Source organism: Aquila chrysaetos, chromosome 20 (genome assembly GCF_900496995.4).
Source record: "Aquila chrysaetos chrysaetos chromosome 20, bAquChr1.4, whole genome shotgun sequence".
NCBI classification, from domain to species: Eukaryota; Metazoa; Chordata; class Aves; order Accipitriformes; family Accipitridae; genus Aquila; species Aquila chrysaetos.
In genome coordinates, this window is record NC_044023.1 from 9,192,041 (window position 1) to 9,212,285 (window position 20,245).

The 20,245-nt window shown below is 37.9% G+C and overlaps 1 protein-coding gene across 6 annotated transcripts in view; it reads left to right on the forward strand.

Annotated features, from left to right (window-relative positions):
• The window catches only part of CACNA2D3 (calcium voltage-gated channel auxiliary subunit alpha2delta 3), a 481,763-nt gene that overhangs the window by 201,766 nt on the left and 259,752 nt on the right, over nucleotides 1-20,245 (forward strand). For all 6 annotated transcript variants that reach the window (XR_003927719.1, XR_003927720.1, XM_030043854.2 and 3 more), the window contains 3 exons: nucleotides 9,461-9,592; nucleotides 11,614-11,674; nucleotides 11,767-11,917. Coding sequence is in view for 4 of the 6 variants with exons in the window: in XM_030043854.2 (XP_029899714.1) it covers nucleotides 9,461-9,592; nucleotides 11,614-11,674; nucleotides 11,767-11,917 (344 nt within the window). In the remaining 2 variants the exon portion in view is untranslated. The remainder of the gene's footprint in view (nucleotides 1-9,460; nucleotides 9,593-11,613; nucleotides 11,675-11,766; nucleotides 11,918-20,245) is intronic.

The window sequence follows — 20,245 nt, forward strand, 5'->3', positions numbered from 1 at the left end:
GATATTGAAACGTGATGAACCACAACCATTTTTTGATTAAGTGAGTTTTTTTCAATTTGGTACTTAAAAAGAGCTATGAATATCGTTCAGTCACACTTTCCTATCAATGCCTTCCAAGTGGCTGTCAAAATCGAGATTACCTATTTTCTAGAATATTAGAACCAAAAAAAATCATTTCTCAAGGGATGCAGAAAGATTATAATCTGCAGCTGGCAGATATGTAAAACCCTTTTCCTGCAAGGTGTGAAATTAAGAAATAAAATCTTGTCTGTCACTGTCGTATGTGATTTTATGGACTATGCTTCTGAAAATTCAACATCCTGGAGTTGTTTTTTAAATAGTCATGGCCACATATTGTCCTGGACCACTATATTTATATTTTGAAATCCTTCCCCTGACTTGTTTGTCTTCATATTTTAAGATCTCTAGGACAGTGTTTGCACTGTCTTCTTAACTTTGGTCATTGTTTAATTTAAAAGGAACTTTCAGTCTAACTGATTTAGTCAAGGTTGCAGAGAATTTCCTATCTTCCCATATTCCTTTGTTTTAACTCTTACTGGCTATTGGACAAAGATGCACAGACTTCTCCACTTGTTCCATCTGGTTTTGCTCAAATTCTGCCTCAAATCCGATTCCCAGAGTCTACTCAGGCTGCTGCTTTGTTCTTGCAAAGGGCTTTAGCTTCACAGATTTTTTTTTTTTTTTCTTTTTTTTCAATTCACTGTCTTTAACAGCAAGCCTTTTGGAAATGTTGGCATCACCATGCAAGATGTATACTGTGCTTTATCTTCCTTGTATTCTAGTCCGTCTGTCTCTGGCTGTGGATCTAATCTGTATGTTTCTAATACATCCAAATCACCATGGCAACTAGATGTCAGATACAGGCTACATGATAACATTAGGTTTTTCCTCTAAAAAGCCCTACTCTCTACCACTCCTTATTCAGGAGCTGTTGCTTAGTTACTTGGGGTTGGGCTTTGCCTTTTGACAAATGTGAGCTGGTGAAGGTTTGTTAATGCACACTATCTCAGGTACGAAATTAAGAGGCTTTTTGACCTGAGACACCTCTGCTAATCATGATGCCTCCCATACTTCATTGTTGCTTCCAGGGGCAAGAAAATGAAAATAATTTAACATTGGCCTATAATGGTAGAAAATTACTTTGTCTCCTCTTTTATCTTTCCTTTTTCTATATTATTGTCTCTGATGAGTATTAACTTCTCTGATGACTGATTAGAAGCTGTGGAGCCACCGTTTTAGCTCCCATTGTGAACGGTTGGAAGCAGCAGCTACTTAATGCTGTTATTCCTGTCCACTTGGGCCTGGGTACTAGGTAACCCATATAGGAATGTATAAAGGCATATCCACAGTACACATTGGAGCTCAACTGAGAGCATTAAAAGGCAGCAGAGTGTGGAGTTGCAGATAATGAATCCTGCTATAAGGCTCCTCATTAGCTCACGCTTGCTGCCATGCTAGTTCAGCTCTGTGACTTCCAGCACTGGAATCGGTACCTCAGTACGGTCCTGCACTGCATTTACTTGCGTATATGTGTAAGCGGGCTCAGTGTGAATGCAGGGAGGTCTGTTGCCTCCAGTTTCATAAGCATTAAGTTCACACTGGGTCCCACTGACTACCTCTAGAAAATGTCTCAGGTTTGTATGTTCAAACTGAATTTTGTCCTCACTTGCTGCAACTCACCTGTTTTACTTCGAGGGATGTTATGTTGGAATGGAAAATAAGAGAAATTGTGTGTGTGAACCCTTTGAACTGTAGGGGAAGAGTGTGGACTACAAAGAAAAAATTTTCAAGAATAAAGTAAACGAAGCACAAAAGCAGAAGTATCACTAGACTTGAGAATACAAATAAGAAGCAAGGCAATGGCAACCTCTCTTTGAATCGGAGTGAATTTACTGAACTTGAAGAGAGTACATTTTAATCTACAGTTAACTGAGACTTTTAAAACTAGTTTTAACCCAAGCACTACTACTGTCTGTACTCTCACCATCTCTGATTTGGAGGCATGTTGTGTTTGGAGTGCTTACCTGAATAGAAGTCCGATAAGTTATTTCAGCTTCATTTTGGATTATCCTAGGGATTACCTACCTTACCCAAGCATCCCTTAAGTGAAGCAAGTTGTCTTCTCGCTTGTTTACAATTAGCATCACTGAATTAAAAAGAAACTTTAAGCATGTCAGCACTGAAATTATGGGATCTGTCCTCGGGCAGTCACAACTGCAGAACCAGTAAGGAGACAGTTAAACATGTTGGACTAGCTTAATTAGTGTTGCTTCATCCAGCTGCATTTGGCTTTTAAAGATACATGTTACTTGCTTGAAAGGTCAGTCTGGAATGCAATGGTGAAAAGCTCTTACAAGAACTATACCTTATATTGCAGGATAAAAAGGGAATGGTATGAATTATCATTTAGACATACATTTTTTAAATTTAAGAAAAGTTTGAAACTGACTTTCTCAAAAAATAATTTATAAACATAATTCCTCCTCTTTGTGAGACTGAAGTGGTTTTTTGTTGCCTTGTGGATCAGTTTCATACCTGGAGCAGAAGTTAGTGCCCAAAGCCAGGCATTATTTATTTAATGTGTGTGTCTGCAAAAAGATTAATTCTTTTTCTTTCAGCAGCAATAGGAACAAATTCCACCCAAGCAGGTTCAAGAAATATCAGTTAGGGCATCATTGTCCTGTCCCAAAAGCAGTTGCCTTTGTCTTGCATCAAGTGCAAAGAAATTTAGTTGCTTTCCACATACAAGGTGTCCTCCTCCTTACCTTTATTCTCTGCATTTTGGGTCTGGAAAAACATTGTTTTTGAGGTTTTCTTGATGCTCTCTTCTGTTTTTGTGTAATCATTATGTAACCTGAAGAAAGGTTTGAGCCTATCAAAAAACCCCAAACCAACAACAAACAAAACCCCTACTGTACATCTATTTTCTACAGCTATATACAGGGGTGTGTGTAAATATATATATATTATACACTAAACATGCTATTGGTATTATATGCCTAATTATTCTCTGAGAGCAGTTATTTCCACTTTCTATCTGTGTCTGTGGAGAATTTCTGGTAGGCTTTCGCTCATCATTAGCCTCTAGTGTGCAAACTGTTTCCCTCTTTTCCCATAGTAATATACCTTTAAAAAACCAATAAAAATGAATTATAATTGGATTGTTCTCTTTTTAAAGTGCTAACTTTCCTTCCCTGTGTCTATCTCCTTATTTTAATAGGGAATCAGGGAATCAAGGTATGTTCTGTTATTGGCTTAAGATGACAAACAGGGAGAAGTACCCAGGGTATATTTTAGTGTGGAACATTAATGAAAATAATCTCATGATTTGATATAAGATTATTTTTAATGGACTGACTTTATATGCTAGGAATGCGTTGGGGAGCTTTATTTGTTTTTCAGTTTATTTTGCTTTATTTAAAGATTTTTCAAGACTTTTTCTCCATGAACTATGTTGGAAAAGCATTCTTGATCTGTAAACTTAGTGGTAATTGACGTAATAGTTCTGGGTTTCTGAAAGCTTTTGGGATTGAATATGCAAAAACATTTGATTAAATGGTTGTATGGCAAATGTAAAAAATGTAGCTTTTGTTTAGTATGGAACGGAGAAGATTGACACTTGACAGAGTCATAAAATTTTATCTAAAGATACCTTTTAGTCATTTTGTCTACTATTTTAGAATACAGTAATAATTTGTCTCTCTATCCTGCTACATAACACAGACTCTTCTTTGATTTTTCTTGGATCTGTGTTGTGTGAAGAGGAGAAAAGAAGGCTTGCTCTTCTGGTTAAGTATTAGTATGCTTGGCTAGAATATAAGCTGTTTCAAAATATTGTTTGGTTAAAAACTTACAAAGACATTTTTACACAGTACTTTGTTTATCTAGGTGTCTTTCTTGCAGCTTTTATTTGGCACATTCCTGAAGGAGCAAATAGTGTTTAAGAATCCATAAGTGATTTTGTAATGTATTCATCCCAAGATGCATTTGTGCATCTCCTCAGCTTTTTCAGTATGTTTTTAATACTAGCTTCAGAGGTTTTGAACCAGCTGAACATTCTCATATCTGTGAGGCTTTTTCCAACTATTTTTTGGTTGAGTAAAACTTCCATTCTACTCAAATTGTGCAAATGATCTTTTGTGCAAGGAAGAAGTGCTACACAAGGATTACAAAGCACTAAAGCAGTAAGGGACCATTGATTCGAGAGGATGAGAGATGATGACTTGTCATGCTAATATACAAGTGTGCTGTCATATCTGATACTTGCACATTCATACTATGTTGATACTCCCAAGAATGTAGCAGTAGAGGCTTAGTTTATTATAGCTCACTATGACTGTAATGCTAAAGCATTTCTCTCTGAAGGTTCTCATGCCACTATTTGTTGTATGCAAGAGGCACGTTGTGTTGATAAAACTAGGAGGTCTTTAACATCTCCTGTTCAAAGCATTATTCGTTGGTCCTTACTGCACTGTTTTGTAACTGAGTTGGCCTGTTTCTATAATTCAGTGTCTCTCTCTGAGTATCTGAGCAGTAGGAATTAGACATTTATCGTGAAATATTAGTTTACAAGTTTGCACGGTCTTGTGTTTTAAACGGCTTTTGTAAAGATTTGTGAACAGGTCTGTTCTTGAGAAATTTCCATAAGGGTGACTTTTATTTCCAAGGCTGTGCCTTGCCTTTGTCATATATCACTTTGACAACAGCTCTGCTGAAATTGTCCTTTTCGGTATGTTGTGCGTTAAATATTTTACAGCACAGTTGGCTTCATTTAGCAGCAGTCGTGTTTGCTTTCTTTTCCTCTAATTTGCAGTGTGTTCCACTGGCTTCCTGTATTGTTTGCCAGGACACTTTTTCCTGCCCTGCCACTTGCAGAGGTTTAGATTTCCTGGTTGCTGATAGTCACTGTTCCATTAGCCCCTGCGGAAGTTTCTTCTTGCCATGTGTCAGAACTGGCTCTATTTTTTCAGTATTCAAAAGTAATTTTGCTTCTGTGGTGAAATTGCAGTGCATATAGGGTCTCTAATCAATTTGGTTAATTCCTATGTTCTGAGCATTTGTTTTCTCTCTTCTACTTGGAAAACTGTTTCCAGCAGTGTTGTTTTCATGTTGTTCACCCTGTCTCTCAGTCACACCCTGGCATCCTAGATTTCCGTGGTGTGGTATTTTTTCACTGATCTTTCAGGTTTCATAGTCTTCAATTCATATCCTGCAAAAATGTGGAAATGAGTATGTTTTTCTGAAAATACAGAAATACCCTGGTATCTGTGGTCACATTAATTTATGGAGTGATCATCTGTCAGGGTTACTGGGTTTTGACTTCAGTTCTCCTCAGCTAAAGAAAGGCCTCTTACCAATTGCTGGGTGGGCAATCCTATTTTGTTAGACTGTGTTAGTGATAGGTGTAACTGCTCCACGTGCCTGGCTCCTGTGACAACAGCTCTATTAAAGCAGCATGTTTATAGTTCTTCCTGGGATGGACAGTAAGTGAAGCCTTTGACTTTTGCTCCAAGTTCCTCCTTTAATTTTAAAAAAAGGTAATGTTCTGTGTTCATAGACCCTGCTTATATGCTGTTTCCAGAGCTTTGCTCTAACCGATTCACAGATCAACCCACTTACTGGTTGCTTTTAGCTGTTACATTTGATAATTTAAGCAGGGTACAACCAGGTCAGTAGCTGCATGGGTGACCTCAAAGGTACACCGATTTGCTGCAGGACATTTTTTACAATTCATTAAGTGGCAAGCTCTTAGCAGAGTCAGAACTGAATCTCTATCCCAGAATGGTGTTAGTGAGGAGTTTGCAGCTGTAATGCTGGCTCTCAAATGAACTAAAGTTGAATCTCAGACCACCTTGTTCACAAAAGAAAATAAAACAAACAAAAAAACCCCAACCCCAAACCCACTCATGAAACTCAGCATAAAAATAAACACATCTGGCCGTACTCCAGTTCTTCTGCTGCCACTTCAAAGGAGAAAGGGAATGTTATTAGGGCAATGTTGGAAGCTGAAACAACTAAATGCCTACTACTATGCCTTTATACAGTCACGCACTTGAAGTCTTTACCATGCCATATGCTTATGAGGAGGAATGTGATTTCTGACATTGGTAAATTGTTGTCGGCACATGAAGCAAAATGGACAAACACCTTCTTTTGTGTCTACAAATGGCCAGATGCTTTGATCTGTGAGCTGATGCATCCACATTACCCAGTGGAAGCCGAGGGAGGGGAAGAGAGAGAAAAAAGCAAAGGCAGTTGCCAAAATTGGCATCCAGCCCCAGCTCTTGAATATGTTGGACCACCCTGAAAAGCATTCATATTAGTGTGGAGTAGTATAATTATTAGATTGTTGGTATATGTCCCAGCAAAGTATGTGATTTTGTTATTCTTTAAAATATGACCAGACTAAATATGTTGTCAGTGTCATCAAAACTAAGCTAATATTGTTGCTATCTGAGCCAAAAGAGTGCTGGATTTTGCATTCTTTTTCCAGTGCTGTAGGCTGTGCTTGCGCTGCTTTATTGTGTGACAGTACTGCTCTGCAGTGTTAGGGGCTGCCCTTGAGGTCATCAGATACTACAAGAAGGAACACCATTTTGGATGCCAGCATCTTTGACAGCTTTCCAGGAGAAATTAATGATTATATTACAAAGGTAATAAAAGAAGGGAAAAGACTAAGGATCATTAGTAACATTTTTTTCTTGGTAATAAAGCAGAGTATGGCAAGAAAGAGAAGTATTCCACATTTTCTTCATAGTCACTGAATTCCTCACTGGCCTCTGTTATTTTCTATAAAGCTTGCTGGAATGATTAGAAAGCAAAATGCGTCATGTATGTATTAGTTTCGTTCCATAGACTTATTCTGCTTTAGATATTTTTATGGGTTCTGTGAATTAAAATACACTTCATTATAGTGCTAACCTTTGGCATGCTGTTCCACATCTTTCAGTCTACAGTTCCTTGGTTGCTTTTGTTGAGACTTCAGACCTATTTCTTCCAGTCAGCAGTATCTATGACAGCAACTTAATTGCTACATGCGTTTGTACTGTTCTTTGGCAATTTTGTTTCAGATTCGCTTTAGTGTACCTATTTGCCTGGGGGTTGGTTTTATATTAAATATCAGTAAAAAAACAGGTAACATCTATACAAACAGCAGTGGAGCAAAATCCCATATATTTGCAAGCCAGCCCATCTAAAAGGCGAGGGAAAGGGAATATTTTAATTATATTTTAGCTGTTACTGCCAGGAAGCAAAGGCAGAAATTATGTTTCAAGAATTGTGGCAGAAGCTATTTACATTTATTGTCTTTGAGACCCATAACATCACGTTAATGATTTTGCATTTATATTAAGCTTTATCTTTTATTCTTTTTCTCCCTCCCCAAATTTCTGAATATTCACAAACATTAATTTACCACTATTGACATATAACTATTTTGTGGATGCAGATGACATTCACCAGTAATATAAAAACCCCAAGAATACTGTTTCTAAATGAAGCTCTGGGGGCAATTTAAGCAATTTAGTGTACTTACTAAAATTGGAAATTGCCCAGAACTACAAGCTTAACATACAGATTATTAGAAGATGAAACTGTAAAATTTTAATGAAGATACATGGTTAGGAACTCAGTTGTATTTAGGATGGTGCATGTGGACAGAGATGCATCCACATAACAGTCATTAAATTTAGAACAAGGAGCTTGGGTTTGAAATCCTTCTGCCTGAAGATACAGTAGCCAGTAAAGACACGCAATTTCCACGTGAGGTCTGTAGGCCTGCAGTTTTGTACAGCGGATGTAATGTCTAAATGCTGAACAATGGATCAATATTTTGGGGTGCTGAAATAGGAGCATATTTTTACAAACTGAGGATAGATCCCAGGATAGGCAGTCTTGACAGTTAATTTATGATGTCCTAATTACAACTTGCTATTGGAGTAACTGCAGACTTGGAAACAACTGGACATTGGATTTTGCTAGCTAGGCAAAACTGAAGCAGTACCATTGGACTAGTGACATTGGTTTGTTTGATATGTGTCTGCTTAGACAGATTTTAAATGCATATTTCATCCTCTAGAGAAACAAGTAACTATACTAGACATGTTTTAAAGACAACATCTGTTTTGTTGACCTTGCTTTTTCAGCAGCCCATCTATGAAAACCTAAATATTTAGATGAAAGCAACATTCAAAGATTTGTAGCTAATACATTTCCCTTTTTCTGCTGTTTTTCTTGATGAATGTAAGGAAAGATAACAATTCACCTTTTTTCCACTCCATTAAAATCACATTCTAAGCAGTCTTCTGAAATCAGTACAGCAACAATATTTTGCAAGCTAATGGAAGCATTATTTCAAATGCTTGAGCAAATGTTACTGTGTATTCATGTATGCACACTTTTACAAATGAAATAATACATCTGCGATTTTAGTTCCGTTTTTTCCTTTTTATTCTGCTGACTTCACATACAGATTGAATTGGGAATGTAGTATATCTTAATTGCTTCTCATCTTTCAAAATTCACAGTTTGAAATTGAGTAACTTTTTAAGATGTGTTCATTTATTTCTGATTTCTCACTGTTGAACAAAATCTGCAGCTTAAAAACATACTTGGGCAGCCTGGGTTTTTAGGAATCGATAGATGGGGATGTTTTAAACAGAAATAGTTTATTTTCAACATCAAGGATTTGCTTTGTATTTCTCTTTCTGTGGGAATAAAAAATAATGAGGTAATTGTTGTGAAATCTGGGTCCAGTGTTTTCCAAATAACAGTGTTGTTTGTCATGGGATTTTGTGTTTGTATGTGTATCATAATAACATGATATAAAATAAAAGGTATTTCACTTTCTGTTCCCACACATAAACTATCAGATATAGTGAGAATGGTCTTACCAAGTTGAAGATTAAAAAAAAAAAAAAAAAAAAGCTAGAAAGTGTTGCCATGAGACATTCCATGCATTTAGGAAAAGTAAATTGAGTAAAAGATCTATTATTAGATTAACTCATTTATGTTCTCCAGAACAAGTGATACAGTACTTCCAGATAGATGGTCTAATAACCAATTTTAATTTATCTAAAAAATTTACCTGGTGTCTGTTCTGTATTTTAACCATAGTTTCATTATTTAAGTGTATAATTTATTTTGAATCACTTAATTGACAAAGGAAACTAAAAGATGTTCTGCAATAGTTTGCAGTCACTAGATTTTTGGGTACTGAATAAGCTGAAGATGACAGAGTTCAAGGGATTCTGTTTAGGTAAAATCACTTTTCTCTGTTTGCTGTTGTGTTTTTGTTTTTTTGGTTTTTTTTTTTTGTTTTGCTTTGTTGTTTTTTTTTTTTTTTTTTGTTGTTGGTTTTTTTTTTGTTTTTTTTGTTTTTTGTTTTTTGTTTTTTGGGTTTTTTTTTTTTTGTTTGGTTGTTTTTTTTTTCCCCCCACAGATCCAGCCATTGTAAATGGAGTTTATTGGTCAGAATCTTTAAATAAGGTGTTTGTTGATAATTTTGATCGTGACCCTTCTCTCATCTGGCAGTATTTTGGAAGTGCAAAAGGATTTTTCAGACAATATCCAGGTAAGAAGAATACAAGTTCTTACTTAAAATACAATAAAGAATGCTATGGCTGCAAATTTCCACTGAGTACTGTCACAAATCATGACTTTCACAGATACTTGCAGGTTTGATTTTACTTTATCTAGTTTTCAGAGAGAGATATTGCTAATCAGTGTTTTCAAAGTTCTGAGTTTTTTTCTACCAATTTTCATTTGGAGGTGAAGCCCCCAAGATAACTTATGTACTCATAAATATGCCTATTCATATATACATATAAACACATATGAAAAGTAACTTCTAAATAGACTGTGGAGAAGGAGGACAAAAGGATTAGACCTTTCATATAGTACTGAGCTTAGATAATGTGCTCTATCGATGCACAGAGTAAGACTTAATTGTAATTTATTGTTCAGTTTTCAGTCTTCCACTTAACCTGACATCTTTACATTTAAAGATTTCAAAAACTTGTTTTAAAGTTTACTTTCACACCAGTTGTAATTAAATGCAGTTAGATCACTTGTATTATTTCTATAGAAATAGGTTAAAATATATATTGTTACCTATTAAGTTGTGTGTTTAATCACGTACCAAATTTACTACATAATAAATAAACTAAAAAGTTAAATAAACCGATCCTCAGCTTCTGTAACTTTGGATCAGGTCCATAGTGGGAACTGTTCCTTTAGCTGACATGGTTTAGCAACCCATGTCTTTTTAAGTCTGATGTCTCGAGTTTATTGTGAGCAAGGTTACTATAAGCCCGCGTGTCTGAAAGTGACTGAAAGTAATGGCTACTACGTCTGTGTTAGGTTTGGATTATAGTTCACTTCTCAAGCTCCATGATATTTCAAGGGTAGAAGAAATGTTAGTCCTTATTTTAAAGGCTGTTTCTCATTTTGTGCTAGCAAATGAGTGTAAAAAGCAGGAAGGATTGCCCTGTCAATTTTTTTTTTTGGTTGGCAATGTTTTTATCATGTTTCTTTTGACACACAACTGGTACGTATTAGCTCTTCATAGTGATGTGAGCAAAACATCAGGTGTATGACCTGTGAGTGAAGCAGTTAGTATAACAGGACCTGTTGAGATCAGCCATGGGTAGTAAGTGCTCAGGGTTTGAAAGGGAATTGGCAAGCATGTGATAAAGCTTGCCAGCACCAATGACCAAGTATGACAACACTTTAGTGACAGTACTATGATGAACATAGTAGGCTTGAAGAGGTTTTTACCTCACAGTAGGCTAAAAAGGAGTGAAAAAAAAAAATTGTTTCTGGTGGTCTGTCCTGGTTTTAGCTGGGCTAGAGTTAATTGTCTTCCTAGTAGCTGGTACAGTGCTATGTTATCGAGTTAGGTTTGAGAAGAATGCTGATAACACTGATGTTTTGAGTTGTTGCTAAATCTTGTTTAGTCTAAAGTCAAGGATTTTTCAGCTTCTGATGCCCAGCCAGCAAGAAGGCTGGAGGGGCACAAGAAGTTGGGAGGGGACACAGCCAGGGCAGCTGACCCAAAGTGTCCAACGGGGTATTCCATACCGTGTGACGTCACGTCTAGTATAGAAACTGGAGGGAGTGGGGGTGGGGAGATCCCCAGCTGGGGACTAACTGGGCATTGATTGGCAGGTGGTGAGCAATTGTGTGAGCAAAAGTGCATCATTTGTACATTCCAATCCTTTTATTATTACTATTGTCATTTTATTAGTGTTATCATTATCATTATTAGTTTCTTCTTTTCTGTTCTATTAAACCATTCTTATCTCAACTCACAAGTTTTACTACTTTTCCCAATTTTCTCCCCCATCCCACTGGGTGTGTGGGGGGAAGTAAGTGAGTGGCTGCGTAGTGCTTAGTTGCTGGCTGGGCTTAAACCATGACATGGTCCTATTTTATTAAATTATTTTTTCCAGTATCTCCTATATAATACTATTGCCTGTTAGATTAAAGTATGAAACTCCATTAAGTGCTACTTAGCCCCAATACCACAGACACATTTTGAACAGGGACTGTGGAAATGTAATTTAATCTTTTTATCTCTTTTTTTTTGAACAGGAATTAAATGGGAACCTGATGAGAATGGAGTCATTGCATTTGACTGCAGAAATAGAAAATGGTAGGCAATAGATGACTACCAGTGTTTAAGAAATTTGAAAGGAAGAGAAGTCCAGTATTTAAAAGAACAAGTTGTTTTGTCTTTTGTCTTAGGTACATCCAGGCAGCAACTTCTCCAAAAGATGTGGTAATTTTAGTAGATGTCAGTGGCAGTATGAAAGGGCTTCGCCTGACTATTGCAAAACAGACAGTTTCATCTATTTTGGATACCCTTGGAGATGATGACTTCTTCAATATAATTGCTGTGAGTGTCTCAGGATTTTTCTCCCTTTTTTTCTTCCATCATTTGTTGCTATCTGTCAAGTTTTACGTCACACAATACACTTGAAAAATGTTGCAGGCAGGTGATGGATATAAGATGACATCTGAACCAATGGGACAGACACTGTCGTTTTCCAATGCAAGCTTCTTCAGGTGACAGTGTTTTCAAACTGGTTTTCTATGACTTGCAATCTGAAACCTCTTAAACATGTTGTCTTGATTTTGGGAGTTGCAAAGAATAGTAATCTGTTTTGTAGTTTGCCTGAAGTTTCTACATTACCTTATTTTTTAACTTTGAGTTGTGTCCCTGTACACCACTCCCCTCCTTGCCCCCCCCCCCCCTTTTTCCCCCTCCACAGCTTCTGCAATACAGTGTAAACTGCAAAATGGTTAATACGTAAGAATTAATAGAATCAGATCTTAGCTTTTGCTGAAGCTTGTAAGGCATGATAAAATGCCAGCATAGCTCCTCATTGTTCATGCTTTCGTCAGTGTGAACCTGAAATGTATGTATGTGTAAGTTGTGCAGAGGTATTACTGGTGTTTACTAACAGTGATAAATTAGATCATCAGTGGTTCCTGTTATTTGTGTATGGTAGTTTTCCATGGTACATGTTTTAAATCTATGACAGGAGGCTAGTTTTACAGTATTTAAGAGTAATGGGATTAATCATGTAGGTAAGGATGGCTTTAACAAGTCCAAAACTGACATCAGAACTACAATTTGCTTGGGGGATGTTGGAGGGAGGGAGGAGGAATTGGTCGTTTTATAAAATCAACTTTGCTGATATTCTTTTGCTTATACGTTATAAATACATGGTTTTATCCCATGCATAAATTCTAAAAATGTCTTCAAACTCTTGAATATAAGGAGGATTTTGGCTTTTTTTTTTTTTTGCTACAAGGGAAGTGCCCTTGGTATACTAAAATAAATGACCACAGTGACACCAGTGCAAATCATTGAGATTGTATGGAGAATGAAGTATATATGCCTGAAGTATATGTGCATTTACTGTATTTTTAACAGATAGAAAGCAGTTAGTTCAGAATATCTTTCATATTAATCTCCTTGTATGAGAATTGCATAATTAGTAGAAACTCATGTAGTAGAAAGACATAATTACATACTATATCAAAAAAAGGTTTACTGTCCTTCAAAAAAATTGTAATTAACTGTAATCTAAATAACTTCTGTAAGCTGAAAGAGTGTTTCAACTAAGTAATTATTAAAATACCTGCCCAGCCATTTTTTAGTGTATCATCTCTGTGTTTATCAGTAGCTGTGACAGTTACTGTGAATGATGTAAGAAGAAAAAAGATATCTTTTTAAAGTGAAGGTTTTTACTTTGGGAAAACCAAAAAGCTCATCTTTAACAAAAAATGTAAAAATGTATGTAGCTAGAATCCAAACTAATCGTTTTGCCTTAGTAGTACAGCAGAAATACCATGTAAATACTTCAAAAAAAGCAAGTATTAAATAACTAAATGTCATTTTTTTCAATTTAAACTTTAATTGACAATGAACTGAGCTGTCCATAAACCAGCATGGAGTCATAGAATTTTTACCTAATTTATTGCCAATTAACACAAACCTCTGATCACTGATTGGGGTATTCAGAAAAAGAACGAAACACCCAATCGAGCTTTTCCCTCCCCCTTGTCCAGGCCCAACTTCTGTCCAACACCTTCCCAACCCCAGGCCCTGCTCTCAGCACCCCTCACCTTCGCTGCCGGTTTCAGTCCCCCCCTTTCCTGGGTGAGGTGCTGGGCGGCGCAGGAGGTTGGGGTCCTGCGTAGGTTTCTGTCAGCAGCTCTGTGCTTATTAGTTTCTCACTGCCGCTCTTCGCTGCTTGCCGGTTTTCCTCCGCTCTTTGTTCTTCTCTTTGGTGCGAGTCCCCCGTGGGCCGCAGTCCCTGAGGGCCGTCCCCACCTCAGCCTGGGTTGCCCGTGACCGCAGTCCCTCAGGGGTGCCCCCACCCCGCTGTGGGTCACCTGCAGCCCACAGTGTCCAGAGGCACAGCCCTTTCACCGTGACGCTCTCCCAGCTGCGTTTCCAAACGTTTCCGGCCCCTGATGGCTTCTTCCTTAGCCTGCTCGGGCGAGGACGCCGCAGCCTCCTCAGGCCCGCTGCTGCGGTTTTGGTGCCTCACCGGTTGCTGAAACTGGTGTTGGTGCGGGCTGCGACCGGCTGCGACCGGCTGCGACCGGCGCAGGGCAGTTCGTGCTCTCTCACACAGGTTGCCACCGCAGCCCTCTCCTGCTTACACCTAATAAGTAGTTTGGTCAGTATAAGAATTTCTTAATATTTAGAAAGATACGTAATTACTGTGGTAATTATAGCATTTGTCTGAGGTAATTTTTTTCATCTGAAGGTTCTTTCCTCTCTATAATCTCTTTTAGGATGAATATATGTTTATTTCTTGAAATAAGTAGAAATAGCAACGGAGAATGCGATTCTTACCAGCTCAGCTGTTTAATTTCATTAGGACACTGATGGTTTAGCTACTGCACAAATATGAACCTGAAATTATTCACTGCATTGAAAGAAGTACTGCAGAAATGCAGGGGAAAACAAGGAGACCGTGACAGGAGTGACAATGAGTGGGTAAAGTGCTGTCCTGTCATCTTGAAGGTATATTGGCAGAATAGTTTTTAAGGAGTTGTTTTGGACTGAGTGTCACAATATAATCCTTGCTGTCTCACAAGGCAAAAAAATAATAATGTAAAGCAAACACAAAATTTGTTTGCTTGAAAATGTAACAAACTGGTAACAGAGACCGGTGCTGCGGAGAAGAGAGTGAACGTTTCATTGAGGAAGGGCATGGGTAGACTCAGGCTGGATTATAGACTCCTTTTAAAATTTGGTGTTAGAGGAAGACATAGCGAGGGTACACAGTAAACCCAGGGTTACTGTGTTCTAAACGATCAGCAAAAATTGCTTCTGAAGCACTGCTCTGAATAAGTGCCAGCAGGGTAAATGATCTTTGTCAAGACCAGAGAGGATGTTTCAGTGATCAAAGCATGAGACAACAAAGCCCATGCAAGAGGCTTCTCAGTGTGAATGCACCGAAAATCCTATATAGCTTTTATCTGTAGACAAATGTTTGAGTGAGATTATATCTTACTCTCTATAATTTAGACATAACCTGATGATGTGAAAGTGGTTTCATTTGAAGGTAAGATATACATACGTCCATATAAGAAATCTCCTTCGTAACATAGACCTGTGCATATATAGCAAGTCTCCGTATCCAGAACTGGCCAGCTGTGCGGTGTGTGCAAATATAGGTCCACTGTGCCTAAATGTTGAAGCCTTACTCTTCACATAGCACACAGCTGATACTTGCTCACACCGATTGTTCTTCTGAAAGGCCTGTCCAAATTGTTGCTCTGTGAGGACTGCTGGACATCTGGAGGTCTGAGACAAATGGCCAAGTACCTCTTTCTCTTCCCAGACCAAAATTTTAGGTGGAATAAGAGCTTTATGTGGGAAATCTGGACAAACAATACACTTATTAGATGAAGCAAAAGTTTTGAGCCTGAGTGATTGTCAGGGTGGCTTTATTATGCACAGTGATTAATGGAACTAATACTTGCAACAGAAGACTTCTATGAGGAACTGGGTCAGGAATTATGAGTCAAATAGGTTAAGGAGTTCTCTCTCTCTCTCTCATTCTCACAAGAGGGGAGAACCCTAAAGCATGCCTGCATTTTGAGGCAAAAGAAGAGAAAGCAAAGAAAATTGTGATGAAAGATGTGAGAGAGGACTTACAGATGAGCAACAGTCAGAATGAAGCAAGTGGGAGGGTTACATGAGCAGATGAGAAACTTTCGTGTTTGTTACAGTAAGAAGGAAGAGCACGTTAAAGTTAGCCAAAGGAGAACATAAGGTTAGAGAAGCTGGACTAGTGTAAGACAGGGCTCTGTTGACAGCGGGGGTCAAGGATGGAAAGGAATTGAGCATGGAGAAAATCAGTATCTATGTCGGTGAAAGAAGAGGAAACAGAATTTAGCAGGTGAAGTGAAATCTGAAAAGTATTTGTGCAAAGTTTGTGGTCGTCAACTCTGGTAGTTTTTTTTTATTCTCCCTTTACAATATTTCACTGTACAAAAAGTTTTAAAAGCTTGTCAGTTTGCTTTTCAGGTTGTTATACGTTTCACCATTCCATACACAAAAAGATGTTTAGGATTCTCATTAACTGTAATGGGAGTTATGGTCACTACATACTAACATCATTAAAAACTCAATTAGCACTTATAAATATGCAGTAGGGTAGGAAACAAACAAACAAACCAACCCACCAGCCAAGAACAAAACCCAAAAGCCACTAGCAGTACATTAGCTGGGTTGTTTCATATTCATTTGATTTTTCACTAAATATACTTTTAACTTTATAAGTATATATAGCAGAAAGCAGAATTCAGTGCAGACCTTTCCAGAGAATAAACATAAAAGGATAATGTTAAAAATCATTTTAGCTTTCATGGGTAGGTTGTTGCAAAGTCTATCTGAAATTGATGGACTAGATGATTGAATTGCAAAAAATTGTTGAAATACAAGAGCGATTTTATGCTGCTTATGCTAAAATTTAAGGTCAGTTCGCTGGTCCGTGAACAGAGATGCCTGCAACAACAAGAGAAAAGGCATATTTTTCCAATTCACTTTGAAGTATAATTCCAAGTCATCCATTAAATTAACAATATCATCATAAAATGAGTATTAATTTTGCCAAATGCTGAAATTTTTTAAATGGTTTTATAAAAATGTAAACTCTACATTAAATTAACAAAATATTAACTGAGCCAAGAATGTTAAACTAATTTTAATGCTTTAGTCACACCATTTTAACAAAATTGATTAGAATAAAAGTATTTGTTAATTCAAAGCACAGTAGTATAGTTCCCTGTTTTTAATTTGTAGAATTTTCCATTGTAAATGTTTCTGTGTAGTCTCTTCTTTGGAGTCCTTGTAGTCATACAGAATAGGTTATGGATAAAGTTACTTTTCAGCCTGCCTGAATAATCAGATTCTGTACAGCTAATGTGTGAGCAGGCTGAGAAAGAGAAAGGCAACCAATTGTGAACCTCCATATGATTGCTCCAAGCAGTGGGCTGTGCTTGTGTGCTACTTGTTGTGCATGGTAATGCTAGTGGAACTTTGGATATACCAATTCCTTTGGTTCCATTTGTGGATTGGTTTCACTGTTGGATCTTAGGTTGGGCTGTATTGGATATCCAAGTATGCCTAATATAGCGTGAAATCATTTATCTGTGTATTGTTGCACAACAAAATGTGAATTTAATTTGTTTCTGTGGACCTTACTCCAGACAGCTTAAATATGACAAAGGATAAATATGAAAAATGCTAAGGTAAATGTAAACTACTTGTGTAGGTGTGCTAAAACCATATGTATCTCGTATTTTCTGAATATGAATAGTAACTGATTATACAATGAAGGTCAGCAGCTGTCTGCTATATATGCTATATGGTTCCTGTTAGTTCAGATTTTAGCCCATTCATTTTATTTATGCCTGTTGTGCAAAGAAATAACTAGAGTGACAAAATAATGTGAACTAATAAAACATAAATGTAACTAAGTAAATAAAATAATAATAAAAATCAACATCATCAAATGTTTAAATTACAAGAGAGATGAAAGTAGACCGAGGTTTTAGAAGAGTTGCTCAGAAAGGAAGGTAATTGGTTTTTACTTCTCTCCCTCCCTCCTTTAGCAAAACACAGACTATTCTCAGCTATTGCATCACAGCTATCACAACTATAACATGCAAAGATGTCATATGCCAGAGTATAGGGGTATGGGACTATGCAATGCTAGGAAATATAAGAAAACAGCGTAATGCAAAAAGCAAAATGCAGGCTTTTACTGATGTAAATTAACAAGAGATCTATACTGGGTGTTGCTGGCAAAGTCAGCAGTTACTAATCAGCCTTTTGATTCAAGATCAGGAAGCTATTTCACTAAATACAAAATTTTAAATGTCATGGAAAAGCTGCAGAACTGAGTTCAAATTGCTGATAAGGTGGTGGGAAAGGGGGGGCGGGATTTTTTCCCTTTTCCACTTGAAAGGTTTGGCACAGTTAAAAGAAAGGCACCACCAATAATACTGCAAAGCACCCTATGACAAGGACAAAGAAATCAAATACATGCTATGAAGTACAAGTTGTGTATTTTACTAGAAGCTGATAGTTGTACTAAAGATCTTATCAAGTGGATATGCTAGTTTAAGCAGCAAAAGCTGCTTGAATGCTTTCATGTGTTGCATCAGAATTCTACAGTTTCCATGGACTTGAGAGGCAGATGTTTGGTGTTTGGGGAATTTCTTTTGGAACTGAAATAATTTTGTCCAGTGAATTTTTCCATCTCTTCGTATCTTTTTTAAAAAGGAAAAGAAAGTGTATACAATTAGCAAAGAGTATAAAAATTAAAATAGATCATAAAAATGCACCTTTGCAAGAATTCAAACCATCAGAAGCTGCTAGACGTCTTTATACAAAGGTTTTTCTTACTATTGTGGTGAATGGAGTTAAATCCAGTTGGCGGCGGGTCACAAGTGGTGTTCCCCAGGGCTCAGTATTGGGGCCAGTTCTGTTTAATATCTTTATTAATGATCTGGACGATGGGATCAAGAGCACCCTCAGTAAGTTTGCAGATGACACCAAGTTGGGAGGGAGGGTTGATCCGCTGGAGGGTAGGAAGGCTCTACAGAGGGATCTGGACAAGCTGGATCGAGGTGCCAAGGCCAGTTGTATGAGGTTCAACAAGGCCAAGTACCAGGTCCTTCACTTCGGTCCCAACAACCCCACGCAGCGCTACAGGCTTGGGGAAGAGTGGCTGGAAAGCTGCCCGGCAGAAAAGGACCTGGGGGTGCTGGTCGACAGCCGGCTGAATATGAGCCGGCAGTGTGCCCAGGTGGCCAAGAAGGCCAACGGCATCCTGGCCCGTATTAGAAATAGTGTGGCCAGCAGGAGCAGGGAATTGATTATTCCCCTGTACTGGGCACTGGTAAGGCTGCACCTCGAGTCCTGTGTTCAGTTTTGGGCCCCTCACTACAGGAAGGACATTGAGGTGCTGGAGCGTGTCCAGAGAAGGGCAACAAAGCTGGTGAAGGGCCTGGAGCAAAAGTCTTATGAGGAGCAGCTGAGGGAACTGGGGTTGTTTAGTCTGGAGAAAAGGAGGCTGAGGGGAGACCTTATCGCTCTCTACAACTGCCTGAAAGGAGGTTGTAGTGAGGTGGGTGCTGGTCTTTTCTGTCAGGTGGCTGGAGATAGGATGAGAGGAAATGGCCTCAAGTTGTGCCAAGGGAGGTTTAGATTGGATATTAGGAAAAATGTCTTTACTGAAAGGGTTGTCAGACATTGGAATAGGCTGCCCAGGGAAGTGGTTGAGTCACCATCCCTGGAGGTATTCAAAAAGCACGTAGACAAGGCACTTCAGGACACGGTTTAGTGGGCATGGTTGATGGTTGGACTCGATGATCTTAAAGGTCTTTTCCAACCTAAATGATTCTATGCTTTGTATTGATACAGTAGAGGAAGAACTGCTACCAAACAGAACGCCTCCAGGTTATGTTTGTTATCCATAGAACACCATTACATAAAATACTCATTGATGCACCTTGGCATGATCCAGTTTCTTCTGCCATACATAGCAGATTACTTAAAATATTTTTGATAGTAATAATCTCAAGGTGAATTAGATGCTACAAATACAAATAGTGTCACAATTTGGCTGGGTTTCAGAAGGATGAATATCTACTTTTTCTTATGTTCATAGTGATAATGAAAGTGCTTTTTCCACATGCCATCTATGTAACTGTGCTGCTTATGTGAGAATGAACACTTTTTTTCATCCTTTTTTGAAGTAGGTTGATTCTGTAAAATGGGGCTGCTAGGGGACTTAAAGCACATACTCTGTGAAAATGTGGGCATCCTTTATACTATGCAACTGAATAACTCTAAAGGCATAGTGGGAAGCTACTGGGAGTCTATCTGGGTTATGGTGCATCTAGCAGACACACAAGCTACATGTCTGTGGGAATAGCCTGAGGATACGAGTTATTCAAAACAGTAGTTAAAATAAGTCTTAGAGAAAACTAATTGACTGAAATTATGCTGCTTAGATGCAAGGTCTGATAGAGTAGGAAGTTGTTTCATCTATTTGCTGGTGGTGATAGGCTTGGAAAAAAAATTGTGGTACAGCATTAGGAAATTCTAAGTTTGCTTGCATGCAGATGTTTGAAACTGAGACCATGACTGAGAGACAGGTAGACTTTAGTATTTTATTGCATG